Source organism: Monodelphis domestica, chromosome 3, assembly GCF_027887165.1.
Source record: "Monodelphis domestica isolate mMonDom1 chromosome 3, mMonDom1.pri, whole genome shotgun sequence".
Taxonomy (NCBI): Eukaryota; Metazoa; Chordata; class Mammalia; order Didelphimorphia; family Didelphidae; genus Monodelphis; species Monodelphis domestica.
The window spans coordinates 194,126,661-194,149,014 of NC_077229.1; the positions used below are offsets into that span (position 1 = coordinate 194,126,661).

Sequence of the window (22,354 nt, forward strand, 5' to 3'; positions counted from 1 at the left end):
TGTCCATATTTCTTAAAGAAAAGAACTAATTATTCCATAATACTTATCTATGCTAAGACCTAAAAATGCATAGAAAGAGAAGTGCACCGAACTGGACAGTGGCAGCAGAATCACTGAAAAAAAGTGCAAATATCAGTTTACAGGTAGAGGTGAAATCACTTTAAATCCTTTATCTCAAAGACAAACTTATGGCAGAAAATGAAAAAAAAATTATTAAAATTGCAAAACTAGATTTTAAAAATCAACACTTAGTTATTAAAAGGTTCATAAGAACCCTTCAAAGTTTAACATGACTACAGATTGACTTCAAATGACTACAGATTGAATCAGAAACATGGACATGGAGAGAAGAAAATAAAACGTATTTAAGTTGTGAAAATTACAAATTAGTAGAAAATGTAAATTGCACCAAAAAGACATATCCAACATATACATTTCCATTGCAATTTATTTATATAAAATTGTCCTGTAATTACCAGAAGCAATGACAAGCTGATAGTAAAATCGGGTCTATTAGGAAATCAAGAGGTTAATGATGAGTCTAAGTGCTAAAGGGAACTTTTCAAAACTCACCAGTACAATCACAATGTGGGCACTTATACAAACCTTCATGATGGCAGGTCAAGGGGAGGTTTTCTACCAGCTCAGTCTTATAAAGGGTTGTGCTCTCCGGATGCTGAAGAATGCCTTGCCTCCTTTTGTGACTCTCTTTGTGCACTTTCCAGGCACTTTGGGTCATAAAAACTTTCTCACATGTAAGACACCGATAGCTCCTTTTCCCCTTCTTATGAGATTTTAAGTGTTTCTCCATTAAACTCCACTCAGTCACACTGAAATTACAGTAAAGACATTGGAATCCTTGATTTCCATTATGACATTTAGCATGTATTTCAAGGGCATCTTTGGACATGAACTTCCGGTCACAAGAGGTGCATAGATGTCTTTCATCACTGCTCTTTAGTGAATAAATATCTTTCAATGCTTGAGACAAGTTATTTTTGTCAGTTTTTTCTCTTTTCTGACTTCTACCCATTTCCTGTTTTGTGCCTAGTTTGGGCACTTTTTGTTCCATGACTAGAGATTTCACACTAGAAATACGGCACAAACCAAGAGACATTAGATGTTCAGACTGAGCTTCTTCATCCTCCTTGCTTTTTTTAGATTCTGTGAGGTCTGATGAATAGGCAGAAAGTTGATTAGATACCATAGAACAGGGTTCCTCCAGATGGAATTGTTCAGATTCTTCTTCAAATAGTGTATTTACATCACATGCATTGGGTGCATGGGTACTGACACTGTGATTATCTAGGTTCATATCACAGCATTCAGGACTCATGTTATGAAGCATTCTGTACATGGGCAATAGGAAAGACATTTTCTCCAGATTCTCTTCATTCTCTTTGTTTTCTTGACTTATTTCATCTCCAATACTATAGGAATCATTTTCATCTGGATCTGTACTAATTTCTTGGCATTCAGAACTGGGGTGGCATCCATCCTGTTCATGAATGTTAAATACATGTGTCTTGATTTTGTTTTTTATGCTGCTGGTGAATTGGCAAAGCTTACACCTGTATACCTCTACAAGAAACATTTCTACTAGACTTGCAATTTGAGCTTCAAAGCCCTCCACAGAGGAGGAAGATAGCTTGGAAGTGGTGATTTCCTCAGGTAAATGCACAGTCACAGGTGGTATGTATTGATATTTAAATTTAAGTTCATTCATCTTCTAAAAGTTTAGTTTGTGTAGACCTACAAATAAAAAGAGAGTAGTTAAAAGGTGTTATACAATTTTGCAAAAATTAGCCTAATGAGAGTTCAAGTAGGCTATGATTTAGCATCCATACCAAATCAGCAGGCAAATTGTCAATATTAGTGAAATTATAAGTAAAATAGAACATATTAATGACATAAAATGAAAGATGTTTCTACTTGACAATATGACAAAAATGGTACTACCCAAATTAATTTATTCAGTATTACACCAAATGATTACTTTATAGAATTAGATTAATACTAAAATTCATCTGGCAGATTCTTGAATGGAATAATGAAAAACAAAGAGAGAGTGTGCAATAGTACCAGAGTTCTAACTATACTACAAAACAATAATCATAAAAATTATTTGGCAGTAGTTAAAAATAGAAAAATTGATCAATGGTACAGACAAAGTACATTAGAACCAGAGGTAAACTGAATATAATAGCAAAGAGTTCAATAAGCACAAGGACAATTGTGTTTATACAAAGATGAGCACTTGCTATACCATACAAACTGCTAAGAAATCTGAAAACAGTCCAGAGGAAACTCAGCTTATGACCACAAATCACATTTATGCCTTAAAAGTCTTTAAATAAACAGTCTAGATATAAAAGGTCAATGAAGATATTTTTGTAACTATGGATGAGGGGAAGGGTTATTGATTCAATATAGTTATTGACTACAGGGACAGAGAGGACCTCAGGATATAAAATTAATAATTCTGATTAGATAAAATTAAAGTCTTCTGCACAAACAAGATCAATGAGTCAAAATTGGAAGAGAAACAATTAACTGGAAAAAATTCTCTTGTTAGCAAGTTTCTCAAATAAGAGTCTGATACTAAAAATATACAGTGTGTACTAAAAGTATTAGTTCATTTAGTTTTAAATATAAAGGTGTCCTTTATAAATGTAAAAAACTTCACCACAAAGCTTTATTAGTTTAAAATTGAACCAAGGCTTTTGGGACATCCTTACAAATATATAAGAATGAGAATCCCCCCCCCCCCCAAATAACAGCTAAAGGATATAACATGTAGTTCTTAAAAGAAGAAACCAAGATATCAACAATCATATAAAAAACACAAATTAAAAGAACTCTGAGATATTACCTCAGAACCATCATCAGATTGCCAAAGATGACAAAGAAGGAGAAAATGACAATTGACGGAGGAATTCTGAGAGGGCAGACACACAGATGTACTCACTTTTAGTAGACATGAAAAGTGGTCCGATAATTCTAGAAATTGATTTGAAATTATTACCCCCAAATCACTAAACAATTTCATATCCTTTGACTTAAGGACACTACCAAGAAATAAAAAATAGAGGAAAAGGACCCGTATGTGCAAAAATATTGATAGTTCTTTTAATTGTAGCAATGTAATTTTTAAATTGTAGCCCAATGGCTGAACAAATTATTTCATATGAATACAACAGAATACCACTGTGCTTTAAGAGATGATTAATTCAGAGAAACCTGGGAGAACTTTTATAAACAAATGTAGAGTGAAGAAAGGGAAGAAAATAATGAAAACACGGATTATAATGCTAAAAGAAAACAATGCTGAAAGAATAAAAGAATTGATCAATTCAAGGGCAAGCCTACATTCAGTAGGCTGATGGTAAAGCATGTTCCCCAATTCTTAACAGTGAAGTGATAAAACTGTAGATTAGGTACAGCATGAGACATACATATTTTTAGCACAAGCAACACAATGCAATTGTTTTGCTTGACTAAATTTGCTAGAAAGAAAGGCTTTTAGGCAGAGATGAAGGGATTGTAAAGAGTAGGTAGTAGTGACAGATGGGGAAAAAAAGAAGAGTCAAAAACTTTTCAAATACAGAGAAAAAAGCAGAAGGAAGGACTCAGTACTGCCATTGAATTACTACTTTAAAATGTAATATATATTTAAGAAACAAGTTATACAAGGTAAATTTAGTTTCATTTTCAGTCCTATGTATAATGTTAATGTTTGTTGACTGCTGTTACATTCATAATAAAAAGTTTTGTTTTATGATGCAAATATAAGTTGTAGGAGTTGTGATATTGTGTCAGTAGAGGGAATACTCAAGCCAAAAAATCTGCAGATTTTTTATATACAATAGTATTTTTTAAAAAGGTTCCACAGTTACTTTAATAAAAAATATATAAATATAGTTTGTAAGAATTAACTATCACTTATTTATGTTCTTTTAAAAAACACTGAAACATAGACTTCAAAATCTTTTTGTGACTCACATTAACAAATCCTTCTGCAAGAAAAACAATCACTGACTATCAAGGGAAATCATTTTAAAAGGTAGGAAAGAAGGGAAAATAGCACCTCAAACTATATTATAAAGCAGCAATCATAAAAAAATTTGGAAACCAAAATATATAAACTGAAATAAAAAACCAAAAAACATTCTTGAATATGCAAATGCTCAAAGGATATGAATGAAAGTTCATGAACTATCTGCAAATAACTTTTAATCAGATGAAAGAATTCCAAATCTAATAATGAAATCCTAATATATGGATCAAAGAACAAATCATAATTATATTATATTATAACGGTAATTATGAGACAACACACCAAATTTCTGTGACACTACTAAAACATCCCAAAAGAAAAATTACCTCCCTCATAACATGTTAACAAAATAGAAAGAATATCAATATATTGAACACATATTTTTCAATACTAGAGATCCAGCAAATGAACATAAAAAGGGGGGGGGGGGGAGTTAAGGTGTTGGAAAATTGGATAAATGGATAAACTTAAACACCAAAATACTAGAACTAATGAAAAGTAAAAGTTGTTTCATTGACAAGTCCAACAAAATTAGTAAACTTTAAGTGGAACTGATTAAAATGAAGGGGGCAGAAAAGCAAATTAACAAAATAAAATGAAAAAAGTGAAAGTATAACAAAACCAGAAGAAATTAAAAGAATGATCATTAACTACTAGTCAGGCATGGTAGTACACCCTTGTAAACCCTGCTACTTGGGGAAATGAAGCCTCGTATATTTCTTGACCTTTTTAGTTCAAATTAGGACTAGTCTAAACCAGTGATTTTAGGGGCACCAATATGGTGAGCTCCTCTGGAGTGGGAGCCCCAAGGTTGTTTAATGAGGGATAAAATGGCTAAGGACAGAAACAGTAGGTCAAAGCTCCTATGGCAATCAGTACTGGGCCTATGAATAACTTTTGCACTTTCTGCGAAGTGACAGGAAGAAGTACTGTAAGGAAAAGGAAAAAGTAAACTATTATGCATTTATGCCAAACAAAATTGAAAATGAGAAATAGATTATCTTCAAAAATATAAAATAGCCATATAGTACACCAGATAAAATCTTAAATGATCTTTTTCTTCAGAAAAGGGAACAGAATTAGCTCCAAAGGAACTATCATGGAAAAAGCTCTGATCTTGATGCATTTAGAAGACAATTCATTGTATCAACCTTTTAAAGAACAATTAATACCTGTACGACACACATTATTCCCCCAAATTGAGAAATCACTAGACTAAATGCCTTTTACAAGACAAATCTAGCCTCATATATAAAGCAGGAAAGAATAAACCAGAGTAGGACTACTAAATAATATCATTAATGATTATCAATTCAAAAATTTTAAACATAATCCTGTCAGATTATAACAATATATCCAATATAAGAAATTATTCATCATGACCAAGTTTGATTTGTACAAGCAAGGCATGGGTGGTTCACTCTTAATAAAACAATATACTTGATAAAAAATATCTAAAACCATTAGATATCAATACATGCTGAAAGAACCTTTAATAAAGTCCAACTCATTACATGTAGTTTTATTTTTGTGAGGTTATTGAGAACTACCCATGGGCCAATGATTCCTCACCCTGTTCATAAAGAGAGTATTTGTTATTTATAAGGATGAGATGTCTGTGTAGTCTGCAATATAATATTGGCTGTTCTTTTTGTATATTCCTGAGCATATTTTCCAATTTATTTTTCTTCATCTACCCTTATCTATACCTGCCTTTTGTGAATTTTAAAAGTCTCCATCTTGGTCTAGCACCCAAAAAATTGTGCACACCCACACTACACGGGCATGCGCTAGTCAATGACAAATCAGAAATAACTAACTGCCCACCTGGGCTGTCCTAAGCCAAGCTAGAGCCAACCATTGGATTTGTGAGACACAGGAAGTGAGGTAGGGAACAGCCTCTGGAATTCGCGCACTTCCTGTGGAGAGAGCTAGACGGGGGTGGGTGTTAGGAGCTTGAACAGAGAGGACACCCGCAGACAGCTTTCCTTCAGATCGGTCACGTGAGTTAAGGACTGATTCTTTCCACCTGGGCCTTTAGGCCTAAAACTCCCTCTGCCTTGGTCAGAGGTTGAGTAGCCCCTTTTCCCTTTTCTCTTCTCTCCTTCTCTCCCTCTCCTTTTCCCTACTCCCATTGTGATTAAACCTCCATAAACTCCATTCTGACTTGAGTGTTCATTTTAGGAATTTCATAAGTAAATTCCTTGGCGGCCATTGTTCAATATTACAGAAATCTTGTAGCCACATTTTAGCCATTACAATATTATAACCCTCTCCCAGAGACCTAAAATTTCCACCATTACACTTTGCATTGATAATACAATGCATTAAAATATATAATGATTTAAAAATTAAAGTAAAACTCATTTATATTAAAAACTCTATAAGGAGGCAGCTGGGTGGCTCAATGGATTGAGAGCCATGTCTAGAGACAGGAGATCATAGGTTCAAATCTGGCCTTAGACACTTCCTAGTTGTGTGTGATCCTGGGCAAGTCACTTGACTCCCATTGCCTAGCCCTTACCACTCTTCTGCCTTGGAACCAATTGATTCCAAGAAGGAAGGTAAGGGTTTAAAAAAACAAAACAAGGGGGCAGCTGGGTAGCTCAGTGGATTGAGAACCAGGCCTAGAGATGGGAAGTCCTAGGTTCAAATCCAGCCTCAGCCACTTCCTAGCTGTGTGACCCTGGGCAAGTCACTTGACCCCCATTGCCTAGCCCTTACCACTCTTCTGCCTTGGAGCCAATACACAGTATTGACTCTAAGACGGAAGGTAAGGGTTTTTAAAAAAAAAACAAAAAACAAAAAACAAAACAAAACTCTACGAAGTATAGAGAGGGAGCTTTTTTAATATGATTTTTTTTTAAATCTACCTAAAACCAATTATCATATGCAATGGATATACACTACAAGTTTTCTCAATAATTTTAGAAGTAGAATAGGAATGCCTTCTCTTATTTGATATAGTACTCGAAATAAGACAAGAGAAGAAATAAAAGACAATAGGCAAAGAGGAAACCAAATTATTCCTATTTGTTGACTGCATGATGGCACAGACCTCCCCTCCCCCAGCCCCCCACAAGTCTACTAAAGCCTATGGCCCCCTTCACAGAATAATGTAGTTTTGTAAAACTTTTTATTATCATGCAAAACATTTTCATAGAATAATGCTTTTAAAATGAATAATTTTTTTAAAAAATAAAGTTAAAAATATTTAAGGAAAGCAATTATATTGAAGTATGGCTATCAAAATATATTTTTTAAAACATTTTAAGAACCTCTGACTTGGAAAACCCTAGGGCAGGGGTCCCCAAACTGCAGCCCCCCGAGGCCATTTATCCAGCCCCCACCTTACTTCTAGAAGGGGCATCTCTTTTATTGGTGGTCAGTGAGAGGAGTCCTGTATGTGGCAAGGCCACAAAGCGCAGCATCACTCACATACAGTACTACTTCCAGTGACATAATCCTTTGCGTGGTGTCTTGTTCTGAGAGTAACTGAATGAGAATGAGGCGCTGCGCAAAGGATTATGTGGCTGCACTATAGAAGATGTCAGCATGGTGAGCTATGATCTGGGGGAGGGGATTCCATACTGTGTATACTGCTGCCCAGTATAGTGGTGGCAGTGATAGGTCTGTGCTAAGTGTGACAGGCCCTTTACAGCCAGCACTATAGCCTCTGCTATCCCAGATAGTGGTATACAGATTTGTTCATAGTTTTTTTTATAGTCCAGTCCTCCAACGGTCTGAGGGATAGTGAACTGGTCCCCTGTGTAAAAAGTTTGGGGACCCCTGCCCCTAGGGTAAATAAGCAAGGAAAACTAATTGGAGCAAATAATAGCCTTAGCAAAGTTGGAGGCTATAAAATAAATGTATATAAAACAATGAGTAACATTTTAATATAATAAATTCCAAAAGGAAGTAACAGAAAGAGAAATCTTATTCTAAAAAACTACAAGATGCTAAAATATTTAGCTGTAAACCTACAAAACCATACTCAATACTTGATTCTACTTGGCTAGTTATAAAACTTGGTAATTGATTCAATTACAAAGTACTTTAAAAAATAAAGAACTTAAGTAGGAGAATATTCAGTACAGCTAAAAGACTTCCGTGCTCATCTTTGAGCTATGATAATATAATAAAAATGACAATGCTACTAAAAGTAATTGATTAGATTTAATTCTATGCCCAACTACCAACAGAATCCTTTTTTAAAAGTTAGGAAAAAAATAAACAAAATTCACTGGGAGAAAGATAAAATATTAAGGGAAATAACGAAAAAAGGTAGGAATGAAGAAGGAATCTCACACTATGTTATAATAAAGTAGCATCCAAAATCAATTAACTTTTTAAAAAAATAGAAAAGTTGATTAATGAAACATACTATTCAAGGAAGAATCAATAATAATGTAACTTAATAACTGAGTGTATGATAAACCTCAAAATATAAATTACCTAGGACGTACTCCTTACCCAATAAGAACTTTTGGGAAAAATTAGAAAACAATCTAGCAGAAATTAGGCTTTGACCAATATTTTACAACATAATCTAGAATTCAAAATGGATATATAACCTAAATATTAAAGATCCTCATGTGTAGCTATAACTAGAAGAGGCTAGATTGTACAATGAAGAGTGCTGGACCTGGAGTAAGGAAGATTGGAGTTCAAATCCATAGTGAGACACTTATTATCTATATAATGATACCAAGTGATTCATATAACCCTCTCTCTGATTCAATTTCCAAAAGGAGGATAATGACAGCACTATCTCTTTTGGTTATTAAATAATAAAAGTAGATATTTGAAAAGTGCTTTTTTGCTAGCTGGATTAGAAGATAAATTCTTAACCAAACAAACAATATAGGCAATTATAAATCACATTTTGATTACATGAAACTGACATGCATTAGATTTCTCAGATAAGAGTTTGGTATCTAATATATATGGGCAACTAACATAATACATACACATATATGTACACACATTCACAGATACACACTCCAAAAACCATTCCTCAATAGATAACTAGACAATTAATATAAACAGTTTTGAAAAGAATTACAAATGATTAACCATATAAAAAATTCAAATCAATAATAAGACATGAAAATCAAAACAACCATGAGGTTAAATCTTACACCCAGAAAATTGGCAAAGATGACAAGAGAGAATAGTTAATATCAGAGGGGCAAGGGAAAAGATAGACATGCTAATACATTGTTAGTTAATATGTAAATCAGTACAACCAATTTTGGAAAGAAACTTGGAATTATGCAAATAAAATGATTAAAAGGTTCATACCCTTGATGCCCCTAAATTGGGGAATGGCTGAACAAATTGTGGTATCTCTTGGAGATGGGATATTGTTGTGCTAAAAGAAATAATGAATTGGAGGAATTCCATGTGAACTGCGAAAGAACTGTGGGAATAGAAAGAAACACAGAAGAAAAAACATTTCCTTGACCACATGGTTTGATGGGGATATTATTGGGAATGTAGACTCTAAATTATTGCAAATATTAATAATATGGAAGTAGGTCTTAATCCATGATACATGTAAAACATAGTTGAATTGCTCATTGGTTCCAGGAGGGGGGATGAAGGAGAGGAGGGAAAGAACACAAATCATGTAACCATGGAAAAATATCCTAAATTAAATAAATGAAACATAAATAAATGGATAGGTAGATAGTGTTCATACCCTTTCCCACAGAGATGCTAGTACTAGATACCTCAAAGTCATCAATAAAAAGAAATATACCAAAATATTTACAGTAGCATTTTTGTAGTAGCAAAGAAGAGGAAACAAAGAAGATACTCATCAATTGGGAAATGACTAAACAAATTGCAATATCTGGATGAAATGGAATATTACTGTGCTATAAGAAATATGATTATGAATATGATTAATATTGAGAAAAATAGAAAGCGAATACTGTAAAATTACAAAGACTAACATGGCCCCAAAGAAGAAAAATAAAAAGACATGCCTACCGTAACTCCTTTCTGGAGGTAGGAGGTACTACACAGATGTGGATTAATACATATATGAACTTTTGGGATATATTCATCAGTTTTACCAATTTTTTTCCTTTTTTTCTTAAATATATTTTTAGTTATGTTGGATGGCTTTCTGAGAGGGGGTGGGAAATTTTTGTGATAAAAAATAAAATATATCAATAAAAACTCATTTAAAAAAAGAAAAGCAAAAAAGATCAAGGGAAGAAGTCAGCTGAGAAAAAAATCTTTTTGTTAAATATCTCTTATGAGGGCTTGATGACCAAGCTCTATATAGAGACAACTAACAAATATAGGTCCAAAAACTATGAACAGTCTTCATATGAAGATTGCAAATTACAACAATATGAATACTTGAAATCACTAATAAGAGAAATAAAAATCAAAACAACCTTGAGGTTTTACCTCAAGCCCAACCAATTAATTAACAAAATGAAACTAGTCAATATTAGAGAGGTTGTGGAAGGAAAGGCACACTAAATATTGTTGGTGGGGCTGTGAACAAAAATAACTTCTAAAAAAGCAAATTCAGTGTAAATAAAGTAGCAAAAATGCCCATAACCCAGCAATTCCAATATTAGGCATAAGCTCTCCCAAAATAATAGTGACCAAAAAAAAAAGGCTCTATTTAGAGCAAAATATATCATTACTCTTTAAGGTAGCAAACAACTGAAAAGAAAATAAATTCCCATTTTTTAAGAAATGGATCAAGAAATTGTGGTCCATAAAAGTGATAGTGTTACTCTGTTATAACAAATAACAAATAAGATGAATACTGAGAATAATCAAGGAAAGATTTATGTGAACTGATGCAAACTGAACAAAGTAGAGCCAGGTACAAAAATATGCCTGAAGACAACATAAATAAAAATAACATGAACCATGTATATACACACAAAAAATTAATGTTGCAAATTTGTAAAGAACAGGCTTGAACACAAAAAAGAAATAAGATACTTCTCTTTACTGTGAAAGTCAAAAGGAACCACAAATGTGGAAGATGTCATATAATGTATATAATATACAAATAATAAAAATAGAAAATATAGTTAATATACATATAAAAGCATATAATACATATAATAAAAATCATAGAATTTTTTTCTGATGTACTAATGAGTTATGTGGATTTTTTCTCTTTCTTTCCCCCGCCTTTTAAATTTTGTTATAAGGGACAGTTCTTTGAAAGTGGGTATTAGGTGAAAGATAGTACAGGATAATGTCAAGAAAATGTATTTTCAATTAAAAAAAATTTTAATGCTAAAACATGGTCACCAAAATCTTATTGGCTGTAGTCTCATTAACAAATCCTTTTACTTTATAACAAAACACAGTCCAACTAGTCCTAATTAGCACAAATACCAAATTACTATAATCTAGCTAAACTAGTAGGGTGTGATGGAAGGACATGTAATCTTGGCTAAAGGGATAGCCTGAAGCTGACAGATTGTTTTAAACTCAGGAATTTTGAGCTATACCAGTATTAAACCAATCAGATGTGCACACTAAATACAGAATCAATTTAAGCCTCTAGGGATGGAGTTTGGATGGGTCACCAAGCAGCCTAGGGAGCGAAGAGCAGGTTAGGTGAGAAACAGAGGAGGTCAAAGTTTCCATAGTGATCTGCAGTGGAATCAGGACCACAAATGTGGCTATTGCATTCCTGGCTGAGGGGAGCTCAAAATGAGAAAAAAGGCTAATTGAAGAGCTTTAGTATGCAAGGTGTTCTATGATCTTAAACTAGGTTTATTGGACACTTTATACAAATGGTATCCCATGAAAAATCTTTGGAATTAAACTCAAAACCTTAGGAGCACGCAGAGGCATTTTCATAATTATTGATGATTAAAGGCAGGTGCTTCAGAAAGAGGTCGGGGAGGCAGATTTGGGAAGTAAACAGCTAATGGTTAAGAACATAGTATTTAGATTTGTAGCCAAAAGCTTATGACTTAGGAATGAAAGGCTTTTGGCTAAAGACAGAGTGTATATGTATATAAAATGAGCTAATAAGACTATTTGCCAGGAGTTTCAGAAATCGAAAGTCTTTTAATAAACTGAAAAAGGAAGATTAAAAAAATGACCCATTCTGTCAAGATACCATGGAGAGCAGCTACAGTGTAGGAATATTGTTAGACTGCTACAACTTCACAGTAAAAAATTCCAAAAAAGAATTAGGAAATAAAATCATCTTGTCCCAAATGTATTCAGTAGGAGTTACTAAAGCAAGAATGCGAATTTGACATCTAGTGTTCAGGGGGATGGGTCTCATGAATATGGTTCTGGAAGGATAAACCTTATCTAACCACAACTGGACAGGTAAAAGGTCAAGGACAGTCATAACAATAGCACTGGATAATAAGACATATTTATGTGAAGAAACCCAGAATGTAGAAATGAAAAGCAGAAAAGCACTAGGATGATATTCAACATTGGGCCTGACAGCACAACTAGAGAAGAGTAATTTGGGAAAACAGATCAAAATCTGGTATGGAACCATAATAAAGTAATGACTGGCAGGAGGAGTAGGTTAATCACCCAGACATCTGCTAGAGTTCTTTACCAAAGGCAGAGCAGCTAAATAATGTGCCTTTATGATAATTTCATCCTTCAAAAAATGGAGGAAGCAATAAAAGGAACCTTCTCTTTTGAAGGCAAAATAATGTGGTGAGTGAAGATTTTAAGTCAAGAAGAATTGAGTTTAAATCCCACATCAGATAATAGCTACACAACTCTCTGAAAGTCCTCAACCTCTTTTACCTCAGTTTCATCATCTGTAAAATGAGAGACTAAGCAAACTAACTTCTAAGATCCTTCCCAGTTCTAAAACTATGATCCTGCTGACCAATTTCTCACCAAGAAGAAGCGAAAATTATAGGAATAGTTGGAAATGCCATAAAGTAGATGAAAACCAGTCATAGTTGTAATCATGATTTGGGATATAATCCCATAACCTAAAATTTTATAGTTTTATCAATGTGTTAGTACAGGAAACAACATAAAACATTTTTAAAAGACTTGTACAGTAGCAGTAAGAACAAGTAAAGGAAAATGAATATAAAAGTGTTCATAGCACTGTATGAAATGTTGGGAAGTTCAAGATGTTCAAAAGTTCCAAGATGAACTGAAGCAGTTCAATTCAATAAACATTTATTAAGCACTTACTTTCATGCCAAGCACTGTACTAAGTCCTGGGGTTACAAATAAAAAATAAAAACAAAATTAAAAGACAGTCCCTGCCCCAAGAAGCTTACAATATAATGGGTGAAGACAACACAAAAAAATTGAAGCTGGGAAGGGTGGGAAAAGGGAGTGGTGAAGGACAGCACTTGTTCCAAGGTGTTGAAAGCAAGCAGAGTTGCAGATGAAAAGTGGAGTGAGCTTAAAGTCCAAACCTCACCCCTTTTTAAAAGAAAATTTTGGAAGGGTTCAGTGCTCTACTCACTAGCCATAGAAGAGGTTCTGGAGAGGAGGCAGAAGAGTCTTATCCTTTGAAGAGGACAGAAATCGGACTTTTCAGCTCATTCCACTCTCCATCTGCTCCTCTGCTGATTAAAGCTCCACTGAACAAGATGCCCCTTCTCAGAATAAGCTCCATCACCTCTGATCTCATCACCATACAGCTATGTTGCCTTCCCAACACTTCACCTAGCCTCTTCTCTGGAGATGATCATTTTTTGGTTGAAGGTGGTGGCTGAATGTACCGATGTTTCAGATCTTTTCCACTAAAGGGGGCAAAGGCTTTATTGAGGGCTAGATTCTAATTCAAATAATAGGAACTCTAAATCTGGTCCTGTGTGATCTGGAGCTTATTTTCTTGCTTTGGTCTTTCTTCATCTGAAAAATGGGGATGGAGGTGTTGCTGGTGTCTAAGATTCTAAGGTTTGTGTACCATACCTATCTTTACACCCTTCACTGGTAAGTAGTTGACAGCTAAATGATATTTTCTGGTTGCAAAGAACTAAAAAAAAAATGCTTCCCTATTTCTGCCTGGATTTTGCCTTACAATAAGGTATCAAAATTGTAAGCATTGATAGGGGGAAATACTAAAGCAAAGCATAAGACATAAAATCCCCCAGGAAACAAAGTCTTCATCCTTTGAAATTCATTCACTCAGCCACTCGACCAGGAGGAAGCTAAGAATTCCTTCAAGGTAAGAAACAGAGGCCCAGTCGGACATGCCTCATTCAATTTAATTCGCATTTATTGCGCACCTCCTAAAGCTAAGTCCGTAGCGGTTAAAAAGACAAAAAGAAAAAAACCCCAACAAAACAGAACAACAACAAAAAAAACCCCACTAAAAACAAACAAACAAACAAAAAAACAAGCTTTCACCTGTCCTCAGGAGGTTGGCGTCTGTCACACCGCCCCGGTCATACGACCAGATAAGTGGCAGAGCCAGGACACTAAGTCTGCACAACGACAATCCAGAGCCTCTCTAGGGCAGAGCTTGGAGAAGGAGAAGCGGCGCCCCTAAAACAATCAGGTCAAATCAAACAACCGCGCGTGCTTCCCAGAGTGGCCAAGGGGCCGCCCGCGGAGGCCGCTCCACCCAGGCGAGCCGCCGGCCGATCTGCGTCACCCGCTCTGGGGCCCGGGCTCCCCACCTGTAGGCGCCGGAGCCCAAGTCAAACTCACCTAGCAGATCGGTGGGGCGGGCGCGGCGGGCTGCAGCCACCGGCCGTTAACGGTAAAACCCGCCGCGGGGTCCGCGCGGGACGCACAACGTGGGCTCCCGCAAGAGCCGGCTGGGACGGAAGCCGTGACAGGAATCTCTCCGCTGGCCTCAGCTGGAGGGAGCCGAGTCCGTCTGGCTCTAGGGGACCTGAGGCGGGGCCGCGCGGTTACCCGTCCGAGGCTAGGCTGGCCCGGCTGCCGTTTCCCGTCCCCTAGTCCACCTGTTCCTTCCTTCCGCGCAGTCTCTTCGACCCGCCCCCACGTGCCCCGCTAGGCCGGCGCCTCCAGGCTGCAGCGACAGCAGAGGACTCCCCCTCCCGCCCGAGTGGATGGCTCACTTGGCTCCGCCCCGCCGCTCGGACTGCTCTAGGAGCTCCACCTTCCTCCTCCCGCCCCTTTCCTCGGCCACGCCTTTCGATGTCTCTCTCCTGCTGCGCCTCCTTTCACCCCAACTCCACCAGATCCCCAACTGCAGGACTTCCGGGGCCTCGTGAGAGTTCCCGCGCTTCCGCGGCTCCTCCGTTTAACTCTAACTTCCATTTCCGTGTGAATTCTGCTCAACTGAGTGCTAAAGAAAGTAGCTATCCATCCGCAGTGTCTAAGGGAAGTGAGGGACGAGAACCAAACATGGAAGTGGAGAGTATTCACTATTCACTGTCATAACAAAACCTTTATTTTTCGATTTACAATTGAGATTGTACCTGCTTTGAGGCCTAAAACCCAAAGATATTCTCACTTTCCTGGCTTCTTTCAACCCTAAAATAAAGCCCTGCCTCCTTTTGGGAGTCTTTTCTGGGCCTCCTTGATGTTTTGCCTTCTTAAATTACCTCGAATTGATCCCATTGTTATCTTGTTCCTGCATAATCGTTTTCATTGTCATACTGCTAGGATTTTGAGTTCCTTGAGAGCTCAGATTGTTTTTCCTGTAATATATAAAATGCCTATTGACTTAAATAAAGAGGAAAAGGGCTCACGTATTCATTATTTCTCTTCCTGCTGCTAACCCTTCTCCCCTCACCTCCAACTTTCGTTTTTCTGGAGAAGGCAGTACCAATCCTCTCAGGCTTTCAAGCTCACAACCAAGGATTTATCTCTTTTCTTTCAGTCCAAATTATTAATTGCCAAGGCCTTAAAAGAATGCATACCCTTTGATCCAGCAATACCACTACTAGCTAGGTTTGTACTCCAAAGACATAAGGGAAAATACTTGTAAAAAATATTCATAGCCGTGATCTTTGTGGTGGCAAAAAAAAAAAAAGGAAAATCAAGGGTTATCCCTCTATTGGGAAATGGCTGAAATGGCTGAACAAACTGGGATCTGATGGTGAGGGAATACTATTGTGCTGTAAGGAATGATGATCTGGAGGATTTCTATATGAACTGGGAGAATCTCAATGAACTGATGCAGCATGAAATGAACAGAACAAGGAGAACATTATATACAGAAAGTAAAACATTGTAGAACAATCCAATGTAATGGACTTTGCTACTAGTAGCAATGCAACAAGCCAGGACACTCCTGAAGGACTTATGGGAAAGAATACTAACCACATTGAGAGAAAGAACTATGGGAGTAGAAATGCAAAAGCAAAATGACATCACTTATCACATGTATATATGGGTATGGGATTTGGGGTTTAGGTTTTTAAAAATTGTTCTATAGCAAAAATGAATAATATGGAAATCGGTATCAAGTGATAACATTTGTACAACTCAGTGGAATTGTTTGTTAACTCTGGGAGGGGGGAGGGAAGAGGGGAAGGAAAGAAAATGAATTATGTAAACATGGAAAATATTTTAAAATAAAAACTTTTAAAAATCAAACATGTCTCCTTTCCTCTGAGACAGTCAAGACTAGAGCAGGCAATCATCACCTCACATCCAGCTTCTATAATACCTTGCTAGTTGTGGCTTTTTGCCTCAAATCTCGATCTACTCAATCTGTCCTCTATTTAAAGCCACTAAAGTGATTTTCCAAAAGCACAAATATTACCATCACACATCTCCAACCCCAATCAATAAACTCCAGTGGCTTCCTTGGCCTTCAAGAATCATATGCAAAATCCTGTTTAACATCCAAAGTCCTTCATAAGAGGCCATTCCAATTTTTCCAGCCTTCTTTTATATTACTCCCTAACCTCTACTCTTCTATCCAGTGATTGATCTCATTTGATCTCCCCACTACTGATATTTTCTTAGGCTATCAGAATGTTTTCGTTTTTCATCTCTACATATTAGTTTAGTTGGTTTCCTTTAAATCCCAAATAAAATCCCATCTTCTAGAGAAAGTCTTTCCCAATCCTTAATTCCAGTGCCTTCCCTCTTTTAATTATTTACTACTTATCTTGTATATAGGTTGTTTCCCCCTTAGAATGTAAGCTCCTTGAAGGCAAGGACTGTTGAGTGCTTAGCTCAGTCATTGAAGGCACTTAATAAATGTACTTACTTGTTGTCAATGCTTATTGGCTAGCATTGGAGCTCTTTTTATAGTTGGGGGGAAAAGGAAACTAAGGGGGTACTCATCAACTGGGGAATGGTTGGACAAATTATGGTATATTAATGTAATGGAATATAATTGGGCTATAAGATGTGACAAAAGAATGAAGTCAGAAAAACCTGGAAAGACTTGTATGAACTGATACATTGAAGTGAGCAGAACCAGAACTATTCACACTATAACAAAAATGCAAAGAAAAGTAACTTTGAAAGACTGATTGACTCTGATTAATGTAATGGTATATGCATATATCTAGAAGGCTGATAATGATGAAGCATTCTACCTACTTGTTAAGAAAGAGCTAATTTTCTCAAGATATAGAATGGTATGTCAATATTATATTTTATTTTGCTGAACTATGAATATTTCTTATAAAGGCTTTTTCAATGGGAAAATAGAATGGTGGAGCATAGGGGAAAAAAGTAAAGGAAAAGAAAGGTTTAATTAAGTGTTGATTTTTAAAACTGTAGCATAGAAGGAAACACAAATATAATAATATAATACCTCCTACACACATATTTTCAGCTTCCCCAATTTGGAATGCAAACTTGAGAATGTATTACTTGAGTAATATTTGCATAGTAAGCACTTAATAAATGTGATACATTGTATCATTGATACATTGAATTTATTACATATTTTTTAAAGAAATACTGTTTCATGTACAATCCTCTGTTGTACTGTGTATATGAAAATACCTGTTTTGTTTCTTAATTTAAAAATTAAAAAGATCACATAAAAAAGACTGGTAATAAAAAGTCATACACATGAATTCAAATAATCAACTTCAATAGTACAAATATGGGAAAAACATTCCTAGATAGAAATTCATCTGAAAAAAGATGGGGGGGGGGGGGAAGAAGGGAGGTTTGTATAGGCTACAATATCAAATATGAGACAATAGTGTGATACAGTAGCCAAAAATGCCATGAAAGTGGTAACAGCAGAGGGGGAAGAGAACCACGAAAGATTAGTATCAAGAGGAGTATATAATTTCATTTTTGGGGTTTCATAAAATATATCCCTCATCTCTCTAGACCATCCTTTTTATCTTCTTCCAAATAAACATCCCTCTTTAGCTTGTTCAAAAGATTAAGACCAGACCTAAGAAATACTTACCTAGTGGCCTATTCAATGGTTAGTTCTTTAACTGATAGATACACCAAAGAACTCAGTGGAACAGCACTGTAACTATTAAACTAAAACAAACAAACAAACAAAAAAAAACCCAGAGTACTTTAAATATCCCTACTTTGCCTTTATTTCTTTTTGGATCTATAAGATTACCTAAAGCTTTCTCTGACTTTTTTTCTTTAAGTTTGAATGACTCTAAGATAAGATTTTCCATTATCAAATACACTTCTACATCCTAAATGTACAGTACTCAAGTTTTAAGTTGTTCTCCATTTCTCCCTCCCACCCCTCCCATCTTTTTTATTCTAGGATTTGTTTTTTTTTTTTAAGTCATTTCCCTACGCAAACCTTTCAAGATTTCATTAGGCATCTTAGTCATATTTTCAGTTCCCTAAGAAAGGAGATTTTTGTCTCTGTCCTTCCAACAATAAATTGTTAATTGTGAAAACAATTATATTTTCTTTTATAAGCTTAGAGTGGAGAGGCTGTTACTCGGTGGAGAGACCTAGGTCCAAATTTTGTCATTGAAACTAGCTTCATGGTTTTGTAGTAGTAGTCGCTTTATCTTCTAAGTAAGAATTTTACAAGTTTTAGAAGTATCAGGGACAGAAAGAGTAGAGATATTCGCAGATGCCACATAGCACACCCACAAAATCACAGGTCCTTGACAGGTACTTGGAATTGGGTATTTTGATTTTTTTGTTTCAAATCTATGCCAAAACTTGGGAATTAAGTTCTTACTTTGTAGCCATAACTTCGAGGTTGAAAGAAAAAGTGTAGACAAAGAGAAAGGATGCAAACCGTAAGCTCCCTGTACACTTTTCTATAAAACAAAACCCATCCAGAACCTTTAGAACGTTGCTTGTTTTTAGTACTACTTATATAAAGCCCCAACAAGAAATACTGGGAACATTAACTTCCTTGGGAGAATAAGGAAGCGTATACCTCAGCCCCAGAGCTCGCCGGAAGTGCGTGTAGACGTCTTTACGCTCCACCCTCCGGATGAAGGGTTTCATATCCGGATTGTTATTGAGGATTCATTCCTCCTTTCGTTCTTCTCTGAGCGGAGCGCATGCGCGACGATTCCCTTCTAACTACTACCTTCCCCTGTCCCGGCAGCCGCAGCCGCTGCCGCCAAGGAGTCGGGAAGTTCAAAATGGCCGCCGTCGAGTCTCAGCCGCCGCGGGAAGCGCCTGAGTAAGTGAATATTCTTGGTAGCATAACGGCGGGGAGACCAAAGCCTGGGAGAGGAACCCAAGGGCTGATGTGGGTGAACTGCATAGGGGGGAAGGGAAGTTGAGGCCTAAGAGCAAGAACCAAACTTTGCCTCTCCTTCTGTTATGGTGTGAGGAGTGAGGGGAAGCAGTGGTGGTGGCAGTGGCAGGAGGACGGCGGTGAGTCGGCGGGCCGCTCACGAGCCTCCTTGTGCGCCTCTATTGCTCTGGCAGTGGCTGTTAGAGCCCGAGGTGGCTGGGGCCTGACGCGCGTCGTTGCCCCGGGAGGCGCAGGCGCGAGCGGCCTCTACAGGTCCAGTGCGCGTGGCCGGCGCCTGCGTCGCCCCTCCCAGTAGTCCCTCCGGAAGCAGGCTGGTGACCCGAGCTGCTGTTGCCTCGCGCTGGGCTTTGCCGGGAATGGGTTCCAGGAGCATACGTGTGGCTTTTTCCTTGTGTATGCTGCCTTGCTTTTATCACCCTAACCTCGTGTAATGAGATTTAGAATCGGGAAGGGGAGGGCGACACAGGCACTTTTAAATCGATCAGTTTAAAACTTGAATCACAGACTATTTTTTGGCAGATGGCGGCGGGGAGGAAGACCACCCAACTCCTTGTGCCACCAAGTACGTTTCCCAGCATTTATTGGCATTCTGATCACCGACGATTAAACTTAAGGTAGCAAGTTAGTTGTACCCTACCTTTTCAAGGCCTTGAAGTTTGGCTCCCGATTATACTTCTCGTAAAGATGGGAGGAGAAAGCAGTTCATCCAGTGAAAAATTAAGTTTATGTCCAAAAGTTAAAAAGACAATGCACTTAGCTTAAGAGATAAACAAGAAATATATAACAAAAATAGTAGTGCTCTACTGTGCAAATAGGATTTTGATTTTAGCCCATCGACTGAAAATAGTTTCCGGTTCCTACTCATCAAAAGCTGCAAATAAGAAATGTGTAAATTTGCCTTAAAAAAAAATAGTTGGCATTTTTAGCATTTGTAAATTGGAAACAAGTTTTTCCACCTGGAAGGACTGAAACCGAAGTGTGCTTCTATTCATTACTATCCCAGTTCTGAGACCCTAAAAGTAAGCTTTTGACCTTTGCCAGCTATAAAATTGAAGTTTTTCATTGTCACATTCTTTTAAAACTACCACTAATCAAACACAGAAATCAGATTTCAAAATTGATGCCAAACCTATTTAACTAGTGACACAACTGGAATTAGAAGACTTTGGGACTGGGGAAGTTTATTTTTCTGTTAATCCAAAAGCTTGCAATCAAACTATTTAAGGAAATGGATACCTAAAAGTTTTGCAGCTGCTGTGAGATCTTTGGATTATTTTTGAGTTGATTTCTGTTTGAATCATTCAGCAATTATTTTAATACCAGTCAATCTACAAGCATTTATTAAGTGAGGTACAAAGAAAGACTGTCACAGTTCCTGCCCTCAAGGAACTATTATTTTAAAGAGAATTATATATTTACCATATTTAAGTAATTATGTACGTACAGGTTATAATAGCTAGAAGATAATCTCAATGGGAAGCTTAAAGATTTGGAGAGACCTTTTGCATAAAGTGGATTTTGAGCACCCTCTTGAAGGAAGCTAGGAAACCTAAGAGGCAGAAGTGAAAAGGAGTATTTCAGGGTTGGGGCACTTAGAGTGCAATGGTCTGAAGATACTGTAGGAGGTGCTGTAGAGAATAATAGGAGTTGTATAAAGAATAAGTTTTGTTCCTGCCCTGTAAGACCTTCATGTAAAATAAAGGTAGCTTTATTTCTAGGAGGTAGCTCATTGGATAGAAAACCAGGGCTAAAGGGAGGTCCTCTGTTCAAATCTGTCCTGAGACATTTCCTAGCTGTGTGACGCTGGGTAATTCACAATTGCCCCCAACTGCCTACCTCTTATCTCTTTTCTGCCTTGGAACCAATACTTAGTATGATTCTAAGACAGAAGATGGTAATGGTTAAAATAAAAAAAATGAAGGTATGGCAAAAGCCTGTGTCCTACTTTTTATTTAAAAACATTTCAGTGGAAAGTTATTATTTAGTGAACCATCAGATATTTTAAGTATTTGATTTAGTCTTAATAGTAAGTATTATATTAATTATTAATTAATTAAGTATTATAGTATCTAATAAATTCTGAGCATTGCACATATGTCATCAGAACTTGAACTCAGGTTTTCTGACTCAGACAAAATTTCTCTCCACTTTATAGAGAATTACTTTCATCAAAATAGAGACCAAATGTAGACTTAAAAGAGGAAGTTATTCTTAAATTTACAAGAAGCTACGGATAAATAAATATTTAATATCATTTTTCCCACCCCCTACTTTGATGTTCTTCCTACAGTCTTTTTATATACACTACATCTTAGCATCTTGCTAATTTTCCTACTGCCTAATTATTTTCTTCCATTTTGAAAATAATATTGTCCTAAGTATTCCTACATTTTAGTCATCCTTGGGTTTAGAAATAGCATTGTTGATTTTTGTTATTGAGTAGTTTGAAAACTTAACCTAACTACAGTTTTAAATTTCAGCGAAAAGCTTATTTAATTTCAGTAAACATTTATTAAACATTTGTAGAGAATGCTGTATTTTAATACATTTAATGCATTGAGGGAGATAAAAAGGTCAAAGCCTCTGCCCTCTTGGAGCAACATATAGTATAACAGGTAATAGGGCACACAAAACAAGTAGAATATTTAATTCATAAACTCTAATATTGCATAGGCCTATAAGAGATGGGAGCAAAG

The 22,354-nt window shown here is 36.5% G+C and overlaps 2 protein-coding genes across 14 annotated transcripts in view; one reads left to right on the forward strand and one right to left on the reverse strand.

Moving 5' to 3' along the window:
* Positions 1-19,465, reverse strand: part of LOC103096708 (gastrula zinc finger protein XlCGF26.1-like) — a 67,269-nt gene extending 47,804 nt beyond the window's left edge. For 3 of the 5 annotated variants that reach the window (XR_008917594.1, XM_007488025.3, XM_056823374.1), the window contains exons 1-2: positions 14,714-15,110; positions 607-1,752 (exon numbers count right to left, since the gene is read on the reverse strand). Coding sequence is in view for 4 of the 5 variants with exons in the window: in XM_007488025.3 (XP_007488087.2) it covers positions 607-1,726 (1,120 nt within the window). In the remaining variant the exon portion in view is untranslated. Of the gene's footprint in view, positions 1-606; positions 1,753-14,410; positions 14,692-14,713; positions 15,111-19,328 lie in introns of those variants that run through there. The other 2 variants (XM_056823373.1, XM_056823372.1) reach the window with 2 other exon arrangements.
* The window catches only part of PRPF4B (pre-mRNA processing factor 4B), a 51,828-nt gene continuing 48,921 nt past the window's right edge, over positions 19,448-22,354 (forward strand). For all 9 annotated transcript variants that reach the window (XR_008917592.1, XR_001629042.2, XR_008917591.1 and 6 more), the window contains exon 1: positions 19,448-19,580. Coding sequence is in view for 1 of the 9 variants with exons in the window: in XM_001378416.5 (XP_001378453.3) it covers positions 19,456-19,580 (125 nt within the window). In the remaining 8 variants the exon portion in view is untranslated. The remainder of the gene's footprint in view (positions 19,581-22,354) is intronic.